The sequence below is a fragment of the Doryrhamphus excisus genome, linkage group LG19, assembly GCF_037039965.1.
Source record: "Doryrhamphus excisus strain RoL-2023G ecotype Guam linkage group LG19, RoL_Dexc_Guam_v1.1, whole genome shotgun sequence".
NCBI lineage: Eukaryota > Metazoa > Chordata > Actinopteri > Syngnathiformes > Syngnathidae > Doryrhamphus > Doryrhamphus excisus.
In genome coordinates, this window is record NC_136375.1 from 7,805,081 (window position 1) to 7,825,875 (window position 20,795).

At 42.2% G+C, this 20,795-nt stretch overlaps 4 protein-coding genes across 6 annotated transcripts in view; 3 read left to right on the top strand and 1 right to left on the bottom strand.

The window, feature by feature from the left end:
- map3k5 (mitogen-activated protein kinase kinase kinase 5) overlaps window positions 1–1,103 on the top strand; it is a 50,073-nt gene extending 48,970 nt beyond the window's left edge. Inside the window, exon 30 of the mRNA XM_058056869.2 lies at window positions 102–1,103. Coding sequence (XP_057912852.2) covers window positions 102–162 — 61 coding nt within the window. The 3' untranslated portion in view covers window positions 163–1,103. The remainder of the gene's footprint in view (window positions 1–101) is intronic.
- Window positions 1,104–1,797: 694 nt separating this feature from the next.
- lrp11 (low density lipoprotein receptor-related protein 11) lies at window positions 1,798–11,356 on the top strand. The gene is made up of 9 exons (XM_058056877.2): window positions 1,798–2,772; window positions 6,589–6,746; window positions 7,057–7,198; window positions 7,284–7,409; window positions 8,457–8,621; window positions 9,300–9,467; window positions 10,125–10,181; window positions 10,255–10,341; window positions 10,415–11,356. The coding sequence occupies exons 1-9, from the start codon at window positions 2,217–2,219 to the stop codon at window positions 10,567–10,569; spliced, it is 1,614 nt and encodes a 537-aa protein (XP_057912860.2). The 5' UTR covers window positions 1,798–2,216; the 3' UTR covers window positions 10,570–11,356.
- Window positions 11,357–12,001: 645 nt separating this feature from the next.
- Window positions 12,002–17,591, bottom strand: pcmt (protein-L-isoaspartate (D-aspartate) O-methyltransferase). Of its 3 annotated transcripts, none has more exons than XR_009120213.2 (8): window positions 17,268–17,591; window positions 15,298–15,402; window positions 15,192–15,223; window positions 14,834–14,938; window positions 14,618–14,738; window positions 14,443–14,528; window positions 13,010–13,254; window positions 12,002–12,603 (listed from the first exon to the last, which is right to left on the bottom strand). XR_009120213.2 is itself a non-coding variant. In XM_058056886.2 (8 exons), the coding sequence occupies exons 1-8, from the start codon at window positions 17,431–17,433 to the stop codon at window positions 12,591–12,593; spliced, it is 798 nt and encodes a 265-aa protein (XP_057912869.1). In that variant the 5' UTR covers window positions 17,434–17,589; the 3' UTR covers window positions 12,002–12,590. The 3 variants fall into 3 exon arrangements, 1 of the variants encoding a protein (XP_057912869.1); XR_009120212.2 differs by having other exon boundaries at window positions 12,858–13,254; XM_058056886.2 differs by having other exon boundaries at window positions 13,085–13,254; window positions 17,268–17,589.
- Window positions 17,329–20,637, top strand: nup43 (nucleoporin 43). The gene is made up of 8 exons (XM_058056885.2): window positions 17,329–17,889; window positions 18,068–18,190; window positions 18,324–18,401; window positions 19,233–19,395; window positions 19,473–19,608; window positions 19,691–19,842; window positions 20,039–20,155; window positions 20,271–20,637. Exons 1-8 carry the CDS (start codon window positions 17,770–17,772, stop codon window positions 20,498–20,500), a joined length of 1,119 nt encoding a protein of 372 aa, XP_057912868.2. The 5' UTR covers window positions 17,329–17,769; the 3' UTR covers window positions 20,501–20,637.
- The last annotated feature ends 158 nt before the right edge of the window (window positions 20,638–20,795 follow it).

Below are 20,795 nucleotides of genomic sequence, written 5' to 3' on the forward strand. Positions count from 1 at the left end.
ATCAACTTTAAAAGGAATAAATATTCAACCATGTGTCAGTTTGACCCTGGAGCTTATTATTGACATTTTCTTTATTTTTTCATTGGCTGTGTCCTGTACAGAGGCGGAATCTTGTGTAAACTTTGGAAGGCCATCACAGACCACCGACACAAGCCCACCTGAGGCCTTAAGTGGCGACCACCACACTTGAGAAGCCAGGACACCTCAGTATTCCCCTCAATAATACCTCAGTATTTATTAGAACAACCTGTGTTTGCAGCACGGCAACAGCTTCCCAGCTGTGCTAACCTATTTTCTTGGTCATGTGTGTGTCGTGATGGTTTTGAAAATGTCACTTTGTCATGTGCCACTATAGCGTTGATGCGTCTTACGGACATCAACGACTTTTACTGGTAGTTTTCTTCGGTAACCAACCGTGTAATGTTCAGCAAAAGAGTTGTTCCCGTCTTCACATGATGAAATGTTTACAATATCTAAAGACTGACTGCTTGTAGCCTGAGATACAAAAATACTGCAAAAGATTTCATTTTTATTCCTATTTTTTATTGCATCCCATCTATTTTTATTTATTATGAATTGCTATGGGAATCTGAAGGATGTCAATGCATTGCATGCCCTGTTGTTTTTGTAAACATTACTGCAACTAATTTAAATTGCTTTTATTCACATTTCACAAACATGTAAATATTGTGTATTACCCTTCAAGATATGTGAACTACGTACACGTACTTAATATTATTACCCTTGTTGCAGATTTTCCATATGGATTGGCTGTGCTTATGTGCTATTGTCGGATTTTTCTAAGGTGAAATCATAGCATAATGCTAATTCACGACTTATCACATTGTTTTCAGCATTTTTACACTGATTTTATTTTTCACCTTTAATTGTATGATTTAACATGCTGTTTGTTGGAAGGAATATTGAAAGATTTTTATACTTACATTCGTACAAGAGTTTTATTGCAAACCACACTGTCCGAAACAGGCCAAATCAAGAAGCTGCGTGTCCATGTTGTTTCATATTTAAGATGATTCAAAATGTGCGCCATATGATATATTGTTAAAATAAAGGTTTTAATTATGAAAGTGAAAGTTTTCATGATGTGGATAACTTTCATTGGTATACTACCATGGCTTTGTTATTGATTATTAACAAAGAGAAAGGGAGAGAGCAATGTAATATTCGTCCGTGTGGCAACACGTGGCGAAATGCCTGGTTCCTCTAATAGACTCAGTGATGCACGTGCAGGTGGTGGTGACATTTTGTAAAGTTTTTAGTTAGAGGTGTGCCGCAAGACGTGCCGTGGCTCAAAAAAGGTTGGAAAACAACTTTGTTGTAGCGGAGAGGCTTCTCGGGTTGTGAGATCGTCTCCAAGGATGCACTAGTTTCGAGCGGTCAAAGGTATAGAATACAGAAATTCAACAAAGAAACCAAGCAAACTGCCACTCACTCGAATAACCAACCGTTAGTCATAGTTAGCTTAAATACTGATATTAGCACCGATGAAAAGGGAGCCTAACTTTGTGAAAAAGGGTGCCCAAACTACTCCACAGCTCCCACAATAAGCCAAAAAAACTCACCTTTATGCATTCACGCACAGCATCAACCTGGTGATATATGATGTATGAGGCGCAATAAGGCTCAGAGATCTATATATTGTTCAACCGAAAAAAAACGTCCCGCACTGTGGTGCCTTTACTGACCGCTGAACACCGTAGGACAAACGACACTGTAAATGTAAATTATGGGCTTTCTAACAGTCACAGTGTTTATGAAATTAATATCAATGCGTTTTCTGTATACTAAGTAACAGAATGTAATCTTGAATACTGCCTGAGAACTAACACTGCACTCTAAGCTGAACATATAATGCAATGTAAATTATGGGCTTTCTAACAGATGTAGACAATACTCTATCTTTTGTGATGATGACGCCTATCAGCAAGTGTGCCTAATGCTGTGTCCACGCCCCCAATGGAGTGACGTCAGTCGTCTCCTCCTCACCATGACAACAGCAGATTTCTAGCATCGTCACTGTTTAACCACGTCCCCCCTCCCTCCTAGGATCAGACACGACTGCATGTAGTCTTTTGTTTCGCCCTCACTAGGTTGTGATCATCCTGATGTGCCTCCCAGCATCATCATCATCATCGTCACCATCATCATCATCATCATCAGGACAAACAAGGAGTGTTGAGTAGTGAGGAAACAGCATGGCTGCCATGCAGCATCACCGCTCACCGCTGCCCCTGCTGATTCTGTTTAGCTTCCTTTCGCTTAGCCACACTCGGACATCCGCGATATCGGACTTAAAATCCAAAATATCCGGAGTGGAGGAGCTCCTGGAGGAGTTCCGCAAGCAGCTCCAGCAGGACCAAACGTACAGGCCCGGCGAGGTAGCCGACTCCTGCGTGAGCGACTTCACCTCAACCCGGGAGAGCATCATCCGAGCCAAGGCCTCCATCGAACAGGGGGCCACTTTCCTAATGGCGCCGGACAGCGTGTACACCTGGAGGGATTGTGTTCACGCCTGCTGCTCCCAGCCCCACTGCACCTTGGCGGTAGTCCAGGAGGAGCCGAGGCAGCCCGGGGAGAGTCTCAACTGCTACCTGTTTAACTGCACGTACAGGAGCCAAAATGTCTGCTCCTTTGCACCGCAGCCGGGCTTCACCTCCCATAGGCGCCCTGCTAACGCCACGCTGGGGCAACTCCTGCCTGAATCCCCCGGAGGCTCGGAGCGGAGGCGTGGGGATGTGGATGATACACAAGGTAAGACACCTCGTCGTTAAATGGTGGTGATGTTGATTTTAGTACTAATAAAGTGACTATACGGCCATGAATTTATTCTAATTAGACGACATTATCCCAGAGCTACTTACGAAACCAGTTCTCTTTCCATCGTATATTTACTCTTACATCATACTCTAAGTACACAATACACCCGTACAGTGGGTTACGTAATGCAACTCATTTTATGTGTATGTGATGTGAAGGGCACCTCACACAGGTCTCACACTGCAATTATCTTTAGTGGTGTTTTAATTGAATAAATACTGAATAAATACGGCGGTCTAGTGGTTAGCGCGCAGATCTCACAGCTAGGAGACCAGGGTTCAATTCCACCCTCGGGCATCTCTGTGTGGAGTTTGCATGTTCTCCCCGTGCATGTGTGGGTTTTCTCCGGGTACTCCGGTTTCCTCCCAAATTCCAAAAAACATGCTAGGTTAATTGGCCACTCCAAATTGTCCATAGGTATGAATGTGAGTGTGAATGGTTGTTTGTCTATATGTGCCCTGTGATTGGCTGGCCATCAGTCCAGGGTCCCAGTCCCAGTGTACCTCGCCTCTCGCCCGAAGACAGCTGGGATAGGCTCCAGCACCCCCCGCGACCCTCGTGAGGAAAAAGCGGTAGAAAATGAATGAATGAATGGAATACTGATTTGGCTATGGTTGGGGAGGGGGGGTGATATCATCAATTATATTTTACAGCGGGATGATTAAGATTAAGATATGCCTTTATTCGTCCCTCAGTGGGGAAATTTGCATTGCACAGCAGCAAGAGTACAGAATCAGTTAAGCAGTACAAAATACACAATATAGAAAAACAAACAATATCAACAACCCAAGTATTAACAAAATCAACAGTTTTTCCCAGAGTTATATACAATACAGTATGTAGATAATATGAAACGAGATGAGATACAGTGAAGAAAATAAGTATTTGAACACCCTGCTATTTTGCTATTTCTCCCACTTAGAAATCATGGAGGGGTCTGAAATTTTCATCGTAGGTGCATGTCCACTGTGAGAGAGATAAACTAAAAAGAAAAATCCAGAAATCACAATGCATGATTTTTTAACAATTTATTTGTGTGATACAGCTGCAAATAAGTATTTGAACACCTGAGAAAATGAATGTTAATATTTGGTACAGTAGCCTTTGTTTGCTATTACAGAGGTCAAACGTTTCCTGTAGTTTTTCACCAGGTTTGCACACACTGCAGGAGGGATCTTGGCCCACTCCTCCACACAGATCTTCTCTAGATCAGTCAGGTTTCTGGGCTGTCGCTGAGAAACACGGAGTTTGAGCTCCCTCCAAAGATTTTCGATTGGGTTCAGGTCTGGAGACTGGCTGGGCCATGCTAGAACCTTGATATGCTTCTTACGGAGCCACTCCTTGGTTTTCCTGGCTGTGTGCTTCGGGTCGTTGTCGTGTTGGAAGACCCAGCCACGACCCATCTTCAATGCTCTGACAGAGGGAAGGAGGTTGTTCCCCAAAATCTCACAATACACGGCCCCAGTCATCCTCTCTTTAATGCAGTGCACTCGTCCTGTCCCATGTGCAGAAAAACACCCCCAAAGCATGATGCTACCACCCCCATGCTTCACAGTAGGGATGGTGTTCTTCGGATTGTACTCTTCATTCTTCTTCCTCCAAACACGCTTATTGGAATTATGACCAAAAAGTTCTATTTTGGTCTCATCTGACCATAAAACTTTCTCCCATGACTCCTCTGTATCATCCAAATGGTCATATGCAAACTTAAGACGGGCCTTGACATGTGCTGGTTTAAGCAGGGGAACCTTTCGTGCCATGCATGATTTCACATCATGACGTCTTAGTGTATTACCTACAGTAACCTTGGAAACGGTGGTCCCAGCTCTTTTCAGGTCATTGACCAAGTCCTGTCGTGTAGTTCTGGGCTGATTCCTCACCTTTCTTAGAATCATTGAGACCCCACGAGGTGATATCTTGCATGGGGCTCCACTCCGATTGAGATTGACCGTCATGTTTAGCTTCTTCCATTTTCTAATGATAGCTCCAACAGTGGACCTTTTTTCACCAAGCTGCTTGGTAATTGCTCCGTAGCCCTTTCCAGCCTTGTGGAGGTGTACAATTTTGTCTCTGGTGTCTTTGGACAGCTCTTTGGTCTTCGCCATGTTACAAGTTAAAGTCTTACTGATTGTATGGGGTGGACAGGTGTCTTTATGCAGCTAACGACCTCAAACAGGTGCATCTGATTCAGGATGATACATGGAGTGCAGGTGGACTTCTAATGGGCAGACTAACAGGTCTTTCAGGGTCAGAATTCTAGATGATACACAGGTGTTCAAATACTTATTTGCAGCTGTATCACACAAATAAATTGTTAAAAAATCATGCATTGTGATTTCTGGATTTTTCTTTTTAGTTTATCTCTCTCACAGTGGACATGCACCTACGATGAAAATTTCAGACCCCTCCATGATTTCTAAGTGGGAGAAATAGCAAAATAGCAGGGTGTTCAAATACTTATTTTCTTCACTGTATATGACCAGTCTATACACTGAGATCTTGTTAGAGAGTTAATATGAGGCATTATGGAAATACTTCACATAGAACTTAGTATATTGCATTTAGAGCCCTTAATATTGCACATGGAGGTTGATCAGATAATGCACAGTGAATGGGGTCTGGAGTAACTATATACTATAAAAGCAAATATTGCACAGATGTACATAGTGGTGTAGAAGTCTATTGGGAGCGGTGCTGGTTGTACAGCTTGACAGCTGCATGAAGAAAGGACCTGCGATATCGCGATATGAGAGAACCGCTCGGACTGTTTTGAACTCCTCTTTACATGCTGGAAAAAAAGCATTAATTCATGCTATAGTGATGGTTGTGGCAACAAGACCTGCCAGCGAGAAGCAGAAATGCAAATGCTATGACACGCTAACGATAATAAGTAACGAGTGACTTAAGTGACTATAAGTGACTTTTATTCTCTGACATTTTTACAACATTTTATTCTAGTAAATTTTGCGACATTTTATTCTTGTAAATAAAAAAATCTCGTAAATTTACATTGTTTTCTTGTAAATTTACAAGATTTTTTAAAATTTACAAGAATTACAAAAAATCTCGTAAATTAATTTTTTTTTCTTGTAAATTTACAAGATTTTTTTTAATTTACAAGAATAAAATGTCGCAAAATTTACTAGAATAAAATGTTGTAAAAATATCTGAGTCACTTATAGTCACTTAAGCCACAAAAAAAATTGTACATTTACGAGAATAAAATTTCTGTAAATTTTTAAGAAATAAATTTACATTTTTTTCTCTCGTAAATTTATATTTTTTTTCTTGTAAATTTACGAGAGAAAAAAATGTAAATTTACGAGAGAAAAAATGTGTACATTTACGAGAATAAAAGTCATATTTTTAGGAGAATACACTATTAATATTTTGCGCCAAAGGGAAAATCGAGCATTATTCTTAAGGAAGTAAGGAAATTGGCAAGCTTGTATTTATGACAAGTAGCATGGGTCAGCACTATTATTCTCGTAAATGTACGACTTTATTCATTAAATCTCTGATTATTTTAATACGCCGCCAACATTGGCTGAGACAGCTATGAAAATGAGCTGTGATCTTTGACCCAGCTCAAAAGTAATATTCCAAATTTTTTTTCTTGTGAATTTACGATTTTGTGAATTTATTCTTAAAATGTTAATTTGTTTTTATTCTCTATCGTAATAGACCTCTAATAATTAGTTGATCCTTGAAATTGTTTTTAGCTACTGTTATTTTATTTTTTTTTTTCAGAAGTTGACGAGCCCCCCCGCTGCGATGCCGGACAGGATGTGGTGATCCAGCTGCCCACAGATTGGGCTGTTCTGGACGGGCGTGACAGTGTGGACGATCAGAGTATCAGTCGCTACGATTGGACTCTGGTCAAGGGGGATGCAGACATCACTATGAAGGTATGCATAGAGCAGGGGTCGGCAACCTTTAGCGTCAAAAGAACCGTTTTGCCTCCTTTTTCCGGTAAAGAAAATTGTTCTGCAGCCGCAAAACAAGACACGGCTAGTTGAAAGTACGTTTGCGCTGCTTCTACCTTCCATTGCAGTATGAACAATATTTTCCTTCTATTTGATGCCACCTTCGCCCAATGTTTTCCTCACCCCTGATCTAACAAAATACCCAACCATTGAGTAAAAATGCACTACTTTCAAAAACAGGCCATAGTAGTCCAGTTCAGTGCCATTTTAACAAAATGGAGTGGTGTTGCAGGCGACTCATCCAGGGTTGTTGAAGATCAGTGGTCTCCAGGAAGGCGTCTACACTTTCCAGATGACTGTCACCGACACGTCTGGTCAGAAGAGCTCCGACAATGTGTCCGTGACCGTGTTGGCACCCAAACACCAAGCAGAAGGTGATGACGTCACCAAAACAACACAGCTAAGGTATAATTAAGATGTTTTTTTTAATGTAGTAACGCATCTTTTGTGTGTCGATAGTGTGCACCGGACATTGCTCCAACTACCAGTTCAAATGCGACGACGGCTGCTGTATCGACATCACCTTCGCCTGCGACGGGAAGCAACACTGTCCTGATCGCTCTGATGAAGATTTCTGTCCAAACTGTAAGAAAACTAACATTGGTGAAAATTTAATTGAATTGTTGAAAATGGGATATGGAAGAGCTGATTATATTTTGGGGGGGATCCAGATCTATTCTAATATAGCATATGTAGCATCTTCATGAAAATCGCAAAAAATGTCAGTTTGCTCATAATAGTGATAGTGCTAAGTATTAAGCATGATAGTGCTAAGTGTTCGTGAAGTGTATTAGCATAGTAGCATTATTAGCTGTTTTCATGGGTAGACGCTTATACTTTATGAACACAATCATGCTCGGTGTTAGCATGCTAACATGAGCATGTGTTAGCATGTAATGTTATCATGTTAGCATTGCTAGCATGCTAATATTAGCATAGTAGCATTATTAGCTGTTTTCATGGGTAGACGCTTATACTTCATGAACACTTAGCACTATCATGCTAGGTGTTAGCATGCTAACATGAGCAAACTTACATTTTTTGCAATTTTCATGAATATGCCATATGCTACCATATACTGTATATTAACCCCCTCAATATATGTTAGCATATTAGCATTTTTAGCTATTTTCATGTGTACACCTATATACAGTATAAGCACCTCTATCATAGTAGGTGTTGAATGAAGAATGCTAATGTTAGCATTGCTAGCATGCTAATATTAGCATAGTAGCATTATTATCTGTTTTCATGGATAGACGCTTATACTTTATGAACACTTGGCACTATCATGCTAACATGAGCACACTAGCATTTTTGGTGAATTTCATGAATGAGCTATATATGCTAACACCTATATTCAGTACAAGCACCTCTATCATACTAGGTGTCAGAATGCTAATGTTAGCATTGCTAGCATGCTAATATTAGCATAGTAGCATTATTATCTGTTTTCATGGCTAGACACTTATACTTTATGAACACTTGGCACTATCATGCTAACGTTTTCATAGTCAAGGAATCTAAATATGTAGATAAAATAAATGCAGGACTAATACTTATGGTATAAATCCTAATATGGAAGGAACGATGTTGCTTTTCCATGCTCACTTTTCCCTAAATCTTCCTCAGTTGACACCAGCAGGAAGTCAGTGACCCACACTGAGGGTCTTCCCGTCTCTCAGCTTCCAGCAACACGCACTGTTGGCAGGAAGGCCGCTGAGAACGACAGACCTTCTCAAGAGAGGAGCAAAGCTACGCCTCAACCCCGCGGACGACAAGATGCAACCAGTCAAGGTACTAAATCTTCAATCAGGTACTTCAATCAGGTTATGGCCACCTCATTAGGTACACCTGCACAAGAGCTGTCTCAGGAATGATAGTAATTTTCAGTTTTGACTTATCAATTTAAGAGTATGTTCAATTTTGTGACAGGAGCAAAATATTAGGAACAGTTCAATGTGATACAGTGATACAGTGCTAATGAAACAGGGCATTCTTGTGGTATGATTTATGATGCGTCGGGCGTCCATGGTGTTAAGTAGAGTGTCGCATACAGAGAGTGGGAGTGTATGTGGACGCAGAAGCAGATGGAGTCACTGCAGGCGGCCACATTGAGTCATGGCGGTGAGCTCCGAATTGCTGGCACAGCCACACAAGCACTTCTTCATTCTCCATGGGAAAGCAGCTCTACGGCTTGCACACACACACACACACACTGGGCCTCGGAACAAAGCGTCTCTGTCCTCGCTGCCATCCGATCCCTGCGGAAGAAGCGGAGATGTGCCCAGAAATTGCCCCCTCGACTGTGTTTTCTCTCTGGACTGCTTAGTCTCCGCCCATGGAACACTTTATTCGAAGCAAAGTCAGTCTTAGATCATAATGTAAGAGAGGTGTATTACGCAAGTGTAAAAAGAAGTTAACCACTATGAAAATGTAAGTGACAAAACTGTATTTTCTGTTCTACCACTGTAGACCCGTGCGCCACCGCTCCGGTAGTGGGACCATGTAAGGGCGCCTTTGCACGCTGGTACTACGACCAGGACGCAGGAGAATGCAAACACTTTCTGTACGGCGGTTGCCAGGGCAACCATAACAACTTCCTCCAGGAGGCAGACTGCGTCAGTGAATGTATACAGAAAGGTAAGACCATGTTTATTATCTTTTATCTTTATTTATTTTTTTTACCCAATAACTATTTAAATAGGCGGCACAGCGGTCTAGTGGTTAGCGTGCAGACCTCACAGCTAGGAGACCAGGTTTCAATTCCACCCTCGGCCATCTCTGTGTGGAGTTTGCATGTTCTTGCATGGCTCCACACACCCCCGCGACCCTCGTGAGGATAAGCAATAGAAAATGAATGAGTGAATGAGTTCTCCTCCTATTTTGTGTGGAAGTGGTAACTTTTTGGCTTCTTATTTTGTCTTTCCCGACTCTCGGCCATCTCTGTGTGGAGTTTGCATGTTCTTGCATGGCTTCACACCCCCCGCGACCCTTGTGAGGATAAGCAATAGAAAATGAATGAGTGAATGAGTTCTCCTATTTGGGTGGAAGTGGTAACTTTTTGGCTTCTTATTTTGTCTTTCCCGACCCTCGGCCATCTCTGTGTGGAGTTTGCATGTTCTCCCCGTGCATGCGTGGGTTTTCTCTGGGTACTCCGGTTTCCTCCCACATTCCAAAAAACATGCTAGGTTAATTGGCGACTCTAAATTGTCCATAGGTATGAATGGTATGAACTATTTAAATAGGCCATGTGGTATAATGGTAATAGTTATTATGGTAATAGTTATTGTTGTGCAGGTCCAGCCTTTAAACCAGCAACTGTGTCTCCTCCTGTCACCAAGCAGACTGACATAGGTACCATTTGAAACCATTATGAAACTTCTTTTGACACTTTTTGGTTCTAATTTGCACTTTATTCATCATAAAGCTGCCCCCAAAGCAACACAGAGCCAATTAGAGAGTGACATCCCACTCTCCAAACCAGTCAAGGGAGGACATCCTGTACCGGAGTCAGGTGAGAAGCACCAAGTAAGACCTCTTACGTGTAGAGTTCATCTCTAAAAACAACTTCCCGTGTTGTCACCAAGGCGCCATCCTTCCTCTGGCGTTGGGCCTCATCATCACCGCCCTGCTGCTGCTCATGATCGGCTGCCGGCTCAGGCTCGTTCGCCACAAGCTGAAGAAAGCGCGACCTCTCACCACGGAGGAGTCCGATTACCTCATCAACGGTATGTACCTGTAGCCGCACCGGACGACTGGGGGCCCATTCCATAGGTTGGGAAATGGATGCTTCCGCTTGAGCCTGAGCCGGGACCTTATTTTAAATTTGCAGTTTTTTTGTTTTTTGTTTTTTTTTTTTCCTGTAGCCTGATGTCTGTAATTAGTTTCACGTGAGCTTGGAAACATCAATGCACACTGGAACCATTGTGAGCGCTGCGGATTGGATGCTGCCTTGGAAACCAATGACACATACTCATAGAATCTTGTAGGTTTATACTGAATATACCATGTGGACAAAGGTATTGGGACACTGTGTCATTACACCCACGGGAAGTACAGTTGAAGTATAAAAATAATGAATGGTGACAAAATCATGAATGAATGACCCGAGTGTCTCAAAAATGTTGTCCATGTAGTGTATACTATAAATCATATAGGAAAAGCTGGATACAGTTGCACTCAAAGTGATTGAACCCCTTGAGTAGAATTGAATTCTGTGTTATTCTCATTTATTTTGTTAATGTTGTTTTTTTTTTTTTTTAAAGTACCGTGCCATAATTGTGCTCGCCACTAAATACGTACATATGAATGACATGTGGATAGAAATGTAAATACACTGGAGTGTAGTGGATTAGTAATACACTTCTATACTGTATAGACACTTTATTTCTGCAGAAACGTAAGCCATAGCTATGGTCATGTAGTACTCCTGGCCTATTCTCAAATTGCAAAGCATCATGGGTATGTATATATATGGAATTCGTGTAACCATTCATCTTACATTAAAGTTTATTTTATAAAATGGTCAATCTGAAGTGTAATAATTGTATTCAATTACATTTTTAATGTATTTTTCCGAGTCACTCATTTGACATTTGATTATCGATTATAACTGGAAATCTTCGACATGTATTTTTCTGTACGAGAAATGTTATTTCATACATACTCACATTTCAGCAACCGTTTAGTACATCTAGTATGGCAGTATGGATGTACCATCCACTGAAAATGAGTCAGGGCAAAGCCATAATTATAATTGTATTTAAGGATGCACGAGTGCTGCTGGCACTGGGGAGGCTGTGGTTCAGGGAAACCAACTGAAGCACATTTCTTGCGGACAGTAAATCTATACTGTTATACGATCTACTCGGACTCATCCTTACACTTAGCATTTTGAGTGAATAAGTGAATGCACTCGTGCAGCTTATGTAGAAGCGTTGATGTGCTTTTCAACACAGCTATCATTGGCAACGTGAGTGCATATAGCAAGATAATCAAGGATGCTGGTGGTACTGTCATGGCCTAGTAGGGCTGCACGAGTGCTGCCGGATAAGAAGAACCACGGTTCACCAACAAACACAAGGTTTCAATAGTATCATGTACACTGAGAAGCGAGAAGACGGTTGCTGAAATGTGACAGACAATGAGCCAATAATCATCAATCAACAATCCAATGACAAAACATAAGCAACTCTTTATTGTCATATGCCATGCCAGAAATTGTTGACAGCCATATTTATCATCACTCAAAATAAAATGTGCTTCAAGATTCCATGTATTTCCCTCCCCCCAAAGACACCAGACATTCATTTGCTTTATATTTTGGCAAAGCAGTGACTATCCTGTTCCGTCACTTGCATGTGACGTCGGTGGAAAGCGCATCTTTGCACATGCATGTGTTGGGTGTTTAAAGATGCTCTCTTTGGATGGGAAGCAAAACGGCCATTGTGTTGCTTTTCTCTGTGTGTGTGTGTTGCTAATACTGCTATCAGTAGAGAGGGCGGGGACAGCTTATACATTAGCAGGGAGGTGGAACGTTAGGTGTAGCTATGTGAATAAGCTAAAAAGCTCAGGCGTTCCATCATCAAAAGTCCAGCGTTCTCTGAAAATCTTAATACTATGCATGTAAAAGGGGCACATCATCTCTATATAGTCCATCACACGTTTTAATGTAAAGACTGCGGCAACAACTCCCCCAGTCTGAGTTTCCTCCAGGTTTCAAAAAAAAAAAAAAAATGGTGAGATTATGGACTGTCTTCCTGTTCAGAGTTCATCCCTGCAGGAAACAGAAGTCGTGGATGTTAGAGAAGCCGGTGCGGAAAGAAAAACACAAACAGAAAACGTTAGGAGCAGCATTCAATCTCAATCCGACTGGTCAGTGTTTGTCTACATCTCACAGAGCAGAAGATCAAATAAAAGACACGTTCCGCCATTGTTGTATTATTCTTGTGGTCATGCTCTCCCAAAACCGCAACCTTCACAGTGCTTTTTTGTCAAGTTTCATTAGTCCAGCAGCTTTGATTCACCCACCAATGTGTGACTGTTAAGGTGTTAATCAAATGAAGGAAGGAAACGTGCAGCTACAAAGGCATGGTATGGAAGAAGCAAAATGTGTCAACAAGCAGCAAAAAAAGGCAGCCCCTTGTGATGCGTTGCCTGCTCCAAGCCACGCCCCATTTCACCTTTTCCGCTGTGAGAAGGAGAGAAGGGTAGAGGAGGGAAGGAGGGGATGGGGAGGAGAAGGAAGTCACTTCCACCTGGACCACTGCTTGTCTCTGTCTGTTAAAGGCACATATATCACCCCCATCAAGGGCTTCATTTTGGTGCTGCCGTCCTCCAGCTTGTCGTATTGCTCCAACATCTGGTTGCCGCCCGCCGGGCCCACCGGCAGAATGAGGCGACCGCCGGGCTTCAACTGGTCCAGGAGCTGCAAGACAAGGTCGTTTGTGTCTCTTTATTGCTAAACTATGAGGTCATACAATTCTCAATTTGTCAAACTTTTTTCAGGAAAAGGTAAATAATAAATAAATAATAAGGTAAATAATAAAAAATATTTTATTTACATAATAATATGCAGGCATGCATATTATCTTATACATATTATCCAATAACATGCTAGGTTAATTAGCGACACCAAATTGTCCATAGGTATGAATGCGAGTGTGAATGGTTGTTTGTCTATATGTGCCCTGTGATTGGCTGGCCACCAGTCCAGGGTGTATCCCGCCTCTCGCCCAAAGACAGCTGGGATAGCCTCCACACCCCCCGTGACCCTTGTGAGGATAAGCAATAGAAAATGAATGAATGAATGAGTTCTCCTCCTATTTTGTGTGGAAGTGGTAACTTTTTGGCTTCTTATTTTGTCTTTCCCCACCCTCGGCCATCTCTGTGTGGAGTTTGCATGTTCTCCCCATGCATGCGTGGGTTTTCTCCGGGTACTCTGGTTTGCTCCCACATTCCAAAAACATGTTAGGTTAATTGGCAACTCCAAATTGTCCATATGTATGAATGTGAGTGTGAATGGTTGTTTGTCTATATGTGCCCTGTGATTGGCTGGCCACCAGTCCAGGGTGTACCCCGTCTCTCTCCCAAAGTCAGCCCAAAGTCAGCTGGGTCCAGGGTGTACCCTGCCTCTCGCCCAAAGTCAGCTGGGATAGACTCCAGCCTACCTCCTCAACCCGACTGAGGATAAGCGACATAGAAAATGAATGGATGTCATCTCTGCTTCCTTAAGTTGCATGCTTTCTTTGCAAGATGCTCATTTATGTACTGTGGATGTTTGTTTTGTTGGTAAACGCTATGATGACAGGTGCGGTGTTATTCCCGCCACAATTTGGAATGCATGCATCAACGTTGCTGACATCCACTTTTTAGTTGCAGAAAGTTGGCCGCTTGTTGCTCTGATGAAGCCAAATCATCTTATTCTCCTGTTATCATCTGCCCTGGCTGACAAAAAGGCCTGCGTGTAATGTGGAGCCTGGTCACAATCACACTGTTGGTGCATGTGCTCTGCTCCAAATCATCTATTCTGTATATCATTTCCGCTTTAACTGCGATCCTTTTCATCTTTATGCATGTTTTCCTATGGTTAGAGGTCCAATTATGCACGACTCACAGCTTGGGGGACCGTTGATGCTGCTGCACCAACGTGGATGGCGTCGTATGGCGCCTCGTCCGTGTAGCCCAGTCGTCCATCTCCAACTGAAACACACGCACAGGACTTCTTTATTTGTCGTCCTCACTAATGCACAAAACTATTCTTCTAGATGGCGTGAGCGAGTCCTCCTCACCTGTTAGTGTAACTCTCCCCGACGTGATCAAGCTGGGGTCGTCTTTCTTCACGTTGTTTATCGAATCATCAACTAGCTCTTTAATGTGGTCGATGCCAATGACTTTCCCTTTAGGACCTACCTGCGTGAGACACCGTAAGAGGATGCTAATTCAGGATTCATGCAATGATGACGCACCACTTGGATCACAGTGGGGGGCATGTAGTGGGGCCTCACCATTCGTGCAAAGCAAACAGAGAGGATTCCACTGCCGGAGCCCACGTCCAGAGCTTTGGCGCCCTCGTACAGCTGGTCGTGGAGGAGCTCCAGCGCGTAGGCATGCTGCATGGAGAAGGAAATATAAACTACTAGACAAAAAAAAAAACCTGAATGTAGCATTAATTAGGGTAACATTAATATATTTCATTTAGACAGCAAACTAGTTAAGAGTGAATCCACAGTGCCTCTGCTGGTTAAAGCCAAGTACTGCACTCCCTACTGCCTAAGATTCCCCTAACAGCACTTTAGTTTCAGTTTCAATTTGTAGCATTCCTCCTGCTGGCATGAATTCAGGCTGATGTGTGTGAGGTCCTACCATGTGTGGGGCGCTGATGGTTGCTTGGTATCCTTTTGGTTGAAAGACAAGCATGGATTTAGTTTTTTGTCTCACTGATGTGAATTTCAGACCCGGGCGGACTTACCTATGGACTGTGGTGAGTCCATGTAAGGGTTACACCTGGAGAAATGGGACCGGTCTGTCGCCAGCATCACTTCATAGACCTTGTCGGACTTAATGATGCCATTTTCTGTGGATGCAAAACAGCACAGAGGAGAAAGCATGATGATGTCATCTTGCAGCAGAAGACAAGGCCCGGACAAGGTTGTACCCGGGGTGCAATGGCAGGGAACGCAACACGGACTAAAGCTTCTCACATGTCTACCAGCCTTGAAAGGTCCGGCTGTGCATGCAAATGGAGGAAGACAAAACTAAATACAAAGTGTGAGGGTCGTCTCAAGTAACAGGCTGAAGGCAGTTGGTGCCAAACGTTAAGAAAAGCCCAACGACAGCCGGTGCTGCTCTCCTTCCAGCTATATACACACACACACAGGATACGTTACAAATCAACCATTCATGTTACTTCAAATAACTCATTCTGGCATAACTTTGTGATACTATAAATAAACAAGTATGCATGCAAGCGGGTGCATAATTTGTTCCTAGCAAATGGAAATGCAGCTGGAGGCATTTGGGGACATTCAAAGCTAAAGTCACAAATGAAAACACAAGCAATATGATTATGCTAGTCAAAGATCCTACATGGTATGACAGGAGTGCTCTGCTGCACGGCAAAAAAAAAAAACAATATGCCAGGATCAATCTGCTGCTTTTGAATTAAAGATGTGCTGCTAATCCTCCATGTCAGTTTTTTTCAACCTTTTTTTGACATTGACAAAACCTTGAGGTGTAACGGAGTTAAAAATGCACTTTATTATTTATTTTCTAAATGCGTGAATTTATTATTATTTAGTTATTGTGTGAATTTGATCTCAATGAGTTATTTATTTTGCTTATCTTGTTTACTCTATTTTCATTGCTTTCTTTGTATGTGCTTTATTTTATCTTTTCACTTCTGCTCCTCCCGGGCTTCCGTAGTTGGTCCCAGCTCTGGTAGCACTTCCTCTCTTTGCCACACAACCTGGTTGGCATTGACGAGGGTGGGTTCAGTTAAAGAGCTGCAGACAAAATGTGTTGTTTGGTTTGGGATTTGGTTATCTGTGTTGTGTATATTGTTTTTATGTCGATGTATTTGTCATTTCAAGTGGTTTTATGTTATTTCGATTGTTGGTTTTAGTTCAAAGGGCTTCTTTTCATTTACATTTCTGGCGGGATTTGTGTTACATTAGGCCCGTCGTGGTTTTTGTCACAGTGGGTAATTTATGTTCCGTCTGTGTAGGGTGCAGAAGTGGAGGAAAAAGAACTTTATTTTCATTCTTTTGTCCATCAGAAACCTAACAAAGGCCGTTACAGAGGCACACCACTAACAACCTCATGTGCATCACTAAGTCTATTGGAGGAACGAGGCATTCAGCTCTGCCAGTCTTTAAACCAGTGACATTAGACAATGATATACTATTTGTAGAAAATCATTAATAAATGTTTTTTAAAAATTATATTCAATAATTTCTCGTGGCACACTAGTTGCACTTCATTCATGGGCCACATTCGGCCCGCGTGCCGCCCGTTGGAACAACCACGAAGACCACCAGTTCATGCTTCTCAGTATTACCCAGCATGCTGCCATGTTATGCCACTTTTCCAGCTGCCGTTGCCATTCACGCGCACCTGAACGCTACATGGATAGCATCAATAAATGTGAGCTGACGGCTATGCTAGGCTACGCTGTATTTATCTCCACCAACGTCCCGAATAACGCAAGCTAAGCGAACCAAACGAGCGAAGCTTACTCGCTTAAAAGAACGCTTTAGCGACCTTGAAACAACATTGTGTTCTGTCATCCGCTCCGGAGGCGGGCATGGGAAAGGGGTGGTAACGACATGTCACTTAGCTTAGCATAGCAGCTAGCCTCCACTGGTGAGCTGAGCGTACAACCAGTAGTCGGCATGTTTAACTGTCGCTTCATGGTGCCGTCCTAAAAGCATGCCAACTTACTGCGGAGGTTGTTGACGAGCTCTGCGTGGCTAGCTCCTCCGGATTTCCACGCCATTATTAGGCAGACTTTGCGGACTAAGTAGACAGCAGCCGTCAGTGCCGCGCCTGCGCCAAATGTTTTGCCTATGAAGCGGGCAACCTCCGAAGCGGATACGTCACTAGACATCCACGATGGCTCTGCACTTTTCTTATAAACGCAGTCGGCTGCTGTGTGATGTCATTGAACGAGAAATGCAACAGTTAAAAAAAAAGCATCTTCCGAGGTTATTTGCACATCGCTCACTCGTTGGATTAGCAGATTTACGGATGTTGTTGCAACTACCACCGTTAGAGGGTGGTGTAATATTTAGTTATGGCGGCCAGATAAATGGAAGTTTGACCTAACCGGCTTCCCGTCCAGTAGTGACGTCACGTGCCGTGAAGGAGAGGCCGCGTATTTGGCGCTGAATGCTAAGCTAGCCGAAATACACGTGAATCTAACGAAAATAAAGCCCGCGTTTTAATGGACGGCGTGAATGCGAAATACGTGTCTCAGAAAATCAGCAAAACGAGATGGAGGCCAGTTTCGCATTCATCTCTACAGCAGCCTGATGTCTTTGCCACTGGAGCTTGGGATAACGAGGTGAGTAGTTCATTTCTAATATTCGTATTAATATTACTAAGCTTTGTTTGCTGTTTCGCTAATGTCACTATACTTTCATTCCTGACAGTTAAACGTGAAGATGTGTGTTTTTTTTTTTAATCCAAACAAATCAAATGTCACCATGTGACGTTCAATGACACCCCCCTTTATTTTACAGGACAACACTGTTTGCCTTTGGTCGATTGGGAATAATGGGAGTTCTAGTTTGGAAGATGGATTTGATGGCGATCCAGAGCTTTTGTGTGAACGCAAACATGAAGGAGATGTTCTGGATCTTCACGTAAGTCACTGCAGTGTGTTTATATTTGACAATGCTCCAATTATGGGCTTGTGTCTACAATGTGTACTTGTACCACACTTAAATGATGCTCAAAAAAAGATTTGAATGTAATAAGTGCTGTTACGTTGTGCAGTTTCTGGACCAAGACAGAGTTGTCACAGCATCATCAACTGGAGGAGTTAGCATTTTTCGCTACAACCAAAAAGACCAGGTACATTTTACAGCAGGGGTCTCAAACTCAATTTACTTGGGGGCCACTGGAGCTGGGGTCTGGGTGAGACTGGGTCGCATCAGGTTTTCCAAAAAAAACAACAACACACATTTATTAAAAACAGAAAAATGAATAAACTTTGCTTTTGTTCTGATTTTCTACAAGAAAAGCTTTGATAAAACATTCCACTGTTCTCAAATATGTTAATTTTTATAAGATGAAAGATCAAAATAAGATGAAAAATAAATAAACAAATCAAGAATAAAGAAAATCAATCAGTAATAAAAAAATATAATAATAATAATAAAACACCAAATAATAAAAACTTAAGAAACCACATATAGTTGGTGGGTAGACAAATTATTTTTTTTAGATTAAAATTAACAAAGCATTATTAAAGCCCTGTAGACATGACAAAACACGACTATAGTCACATTTATTCTCTTTTTATTTATAACATATTGCGCAACTGCAGGGTCTTGAGACACATGCTAACTCACAAACTAGAGAGGCTAAACAGTAGCCTTCAAGTTATTTCCTTTAAACTTAAATAACCAAAAACTTACCACTTCCACATGGATAGGGAGCATAACTATTAAGTTATTTAACCTTTAACATGAACATTAATCAAACGTAATAATTTTTTCTGGGTACATGATACCATACAGCATCCATATCAAACTTGCGGGGGCCGCACTAACATTAAACTTTCATATCAAGGCGGGGGCCTCAAACTAGTGTCCTGCGGGCCACATTTGGCCCGCGGGCCGTGTGTTTTACAGTGTGAACAATGTAGTAGCTCTGGTTGTGACATCTTTTATTTTACTACAGGCTCTTTCGGTTGCACACCAATGGCCCAGAGCCCATCATTACCCCTGCGACAGGGCTCCCTGTACTGGCGTCGCGTGCAGCAGTCCTGAGATTGTTACAGTCGGTGAAGATGGCAGGATTATTGTCTACAGAGCTGATCAGGAAGGAGTCGTTCAAGTCATAGGTTTGTTTTTTATTCTATTTCAATTTTGTTGTGTTGGAATGCCTCACTTAATATATGTTATATGTAACAACTTATAGAGAATGCTGACAGTAGCACAATCCATGCCGTGACGTACCTGCGAACAACACAGATCCTGACAGTGAACTCCATAGGCCAACTGAAGATGTGGGATTTAAGACAGCAGGGCAATACCCCCTCAAATACTCTGTCCTTGTAAGATATCTCTTGTCACAAAGTTGCATCCAGGCTCCTTTTTTTTGACCGTCATAGTAATACAATATGCTCATTGTTTCAGGTCATGCAATAGAGTCCCATTGTACTGTGTGGATAGACATCCGAACCAGCAACACATTGTGGCCACGGGAGGTCAAGACGGGATGCTGTGTGTTTGGGATGTGAGACAAGGCGACACTCCCTTCTCACTCACGGAGGCACACTCTGCCGAAAGTAAGAGCTCCTATTTTAATATTATTTTTGTTTTCTGTATTTTTAAACATAAAAATTGTTTGTCACTTATATCAAAGAAGGAGCTGTTTAATTCATTGCAACAAATAGCATAGCTGATTAAACAACAGCGCCTCTGCTGGTTTGGCCCTAGAAGTGCATTCTATTTTGCCTCACTTGTTTTATAACATTTCTGCAGTGTGGGAAGTGCACTTCCACCCAACAAATCCAGATCATCTGTTCACATGCTCAGAGGATGGATCGCTGCTGCACTGGGAGACATCCTCACCTTCAGACATTCCTTCCTTCTTGCAAGGCAAGTTGAACAAACAGTCAATATATTTTTTTGTATTGTTGCCAAGTCAAGCGGCCATTAAAACAAGCTGCGAACATGCTGAGGTATTATGACATGTTATAATTGGTTTTCTCAGGTGGTAGAAACAACAGCATGATATCCTCCAGTGCGATGGCTCCGGCTGGAGGGAACCAGTCCCTCATTAACGCCTGGCTGAGCGGAGACTCCAGTAAAGGCCGTCTGGAGACTACTAACATGCTACCGAGCCAAACACTGTCTGTCAACAGTGCGGATGTACTCGGACAGTGTCTTGTGTGCGGGACTGACGGAGAGGCTGTTTTTGTTCACAGACAAGTCCCAGTTTAATTTTATTCATCTTTCAAATGCCATCACAGCGCAGTGCATATTGTTGTGCATAAATGAAGCATTTCTAGTGAAATATTTTGCCTCCTTTTGTATAAATGTCAATTGAATGATTTTGGAAAAACATGAATATAAACTAATAGTGTGTCAAGTGCCCATTCATGGTTGTGTTGGTTTAATAATTAAAGGTATCTATTGTTTCATGCTAACGTTAAAAGCTACCATGGCTGAACATCTGACCTAAAAATGAACGCTAGAAATTTGGTGTACATTTATAAAGAGATTAGTAAACGACCTA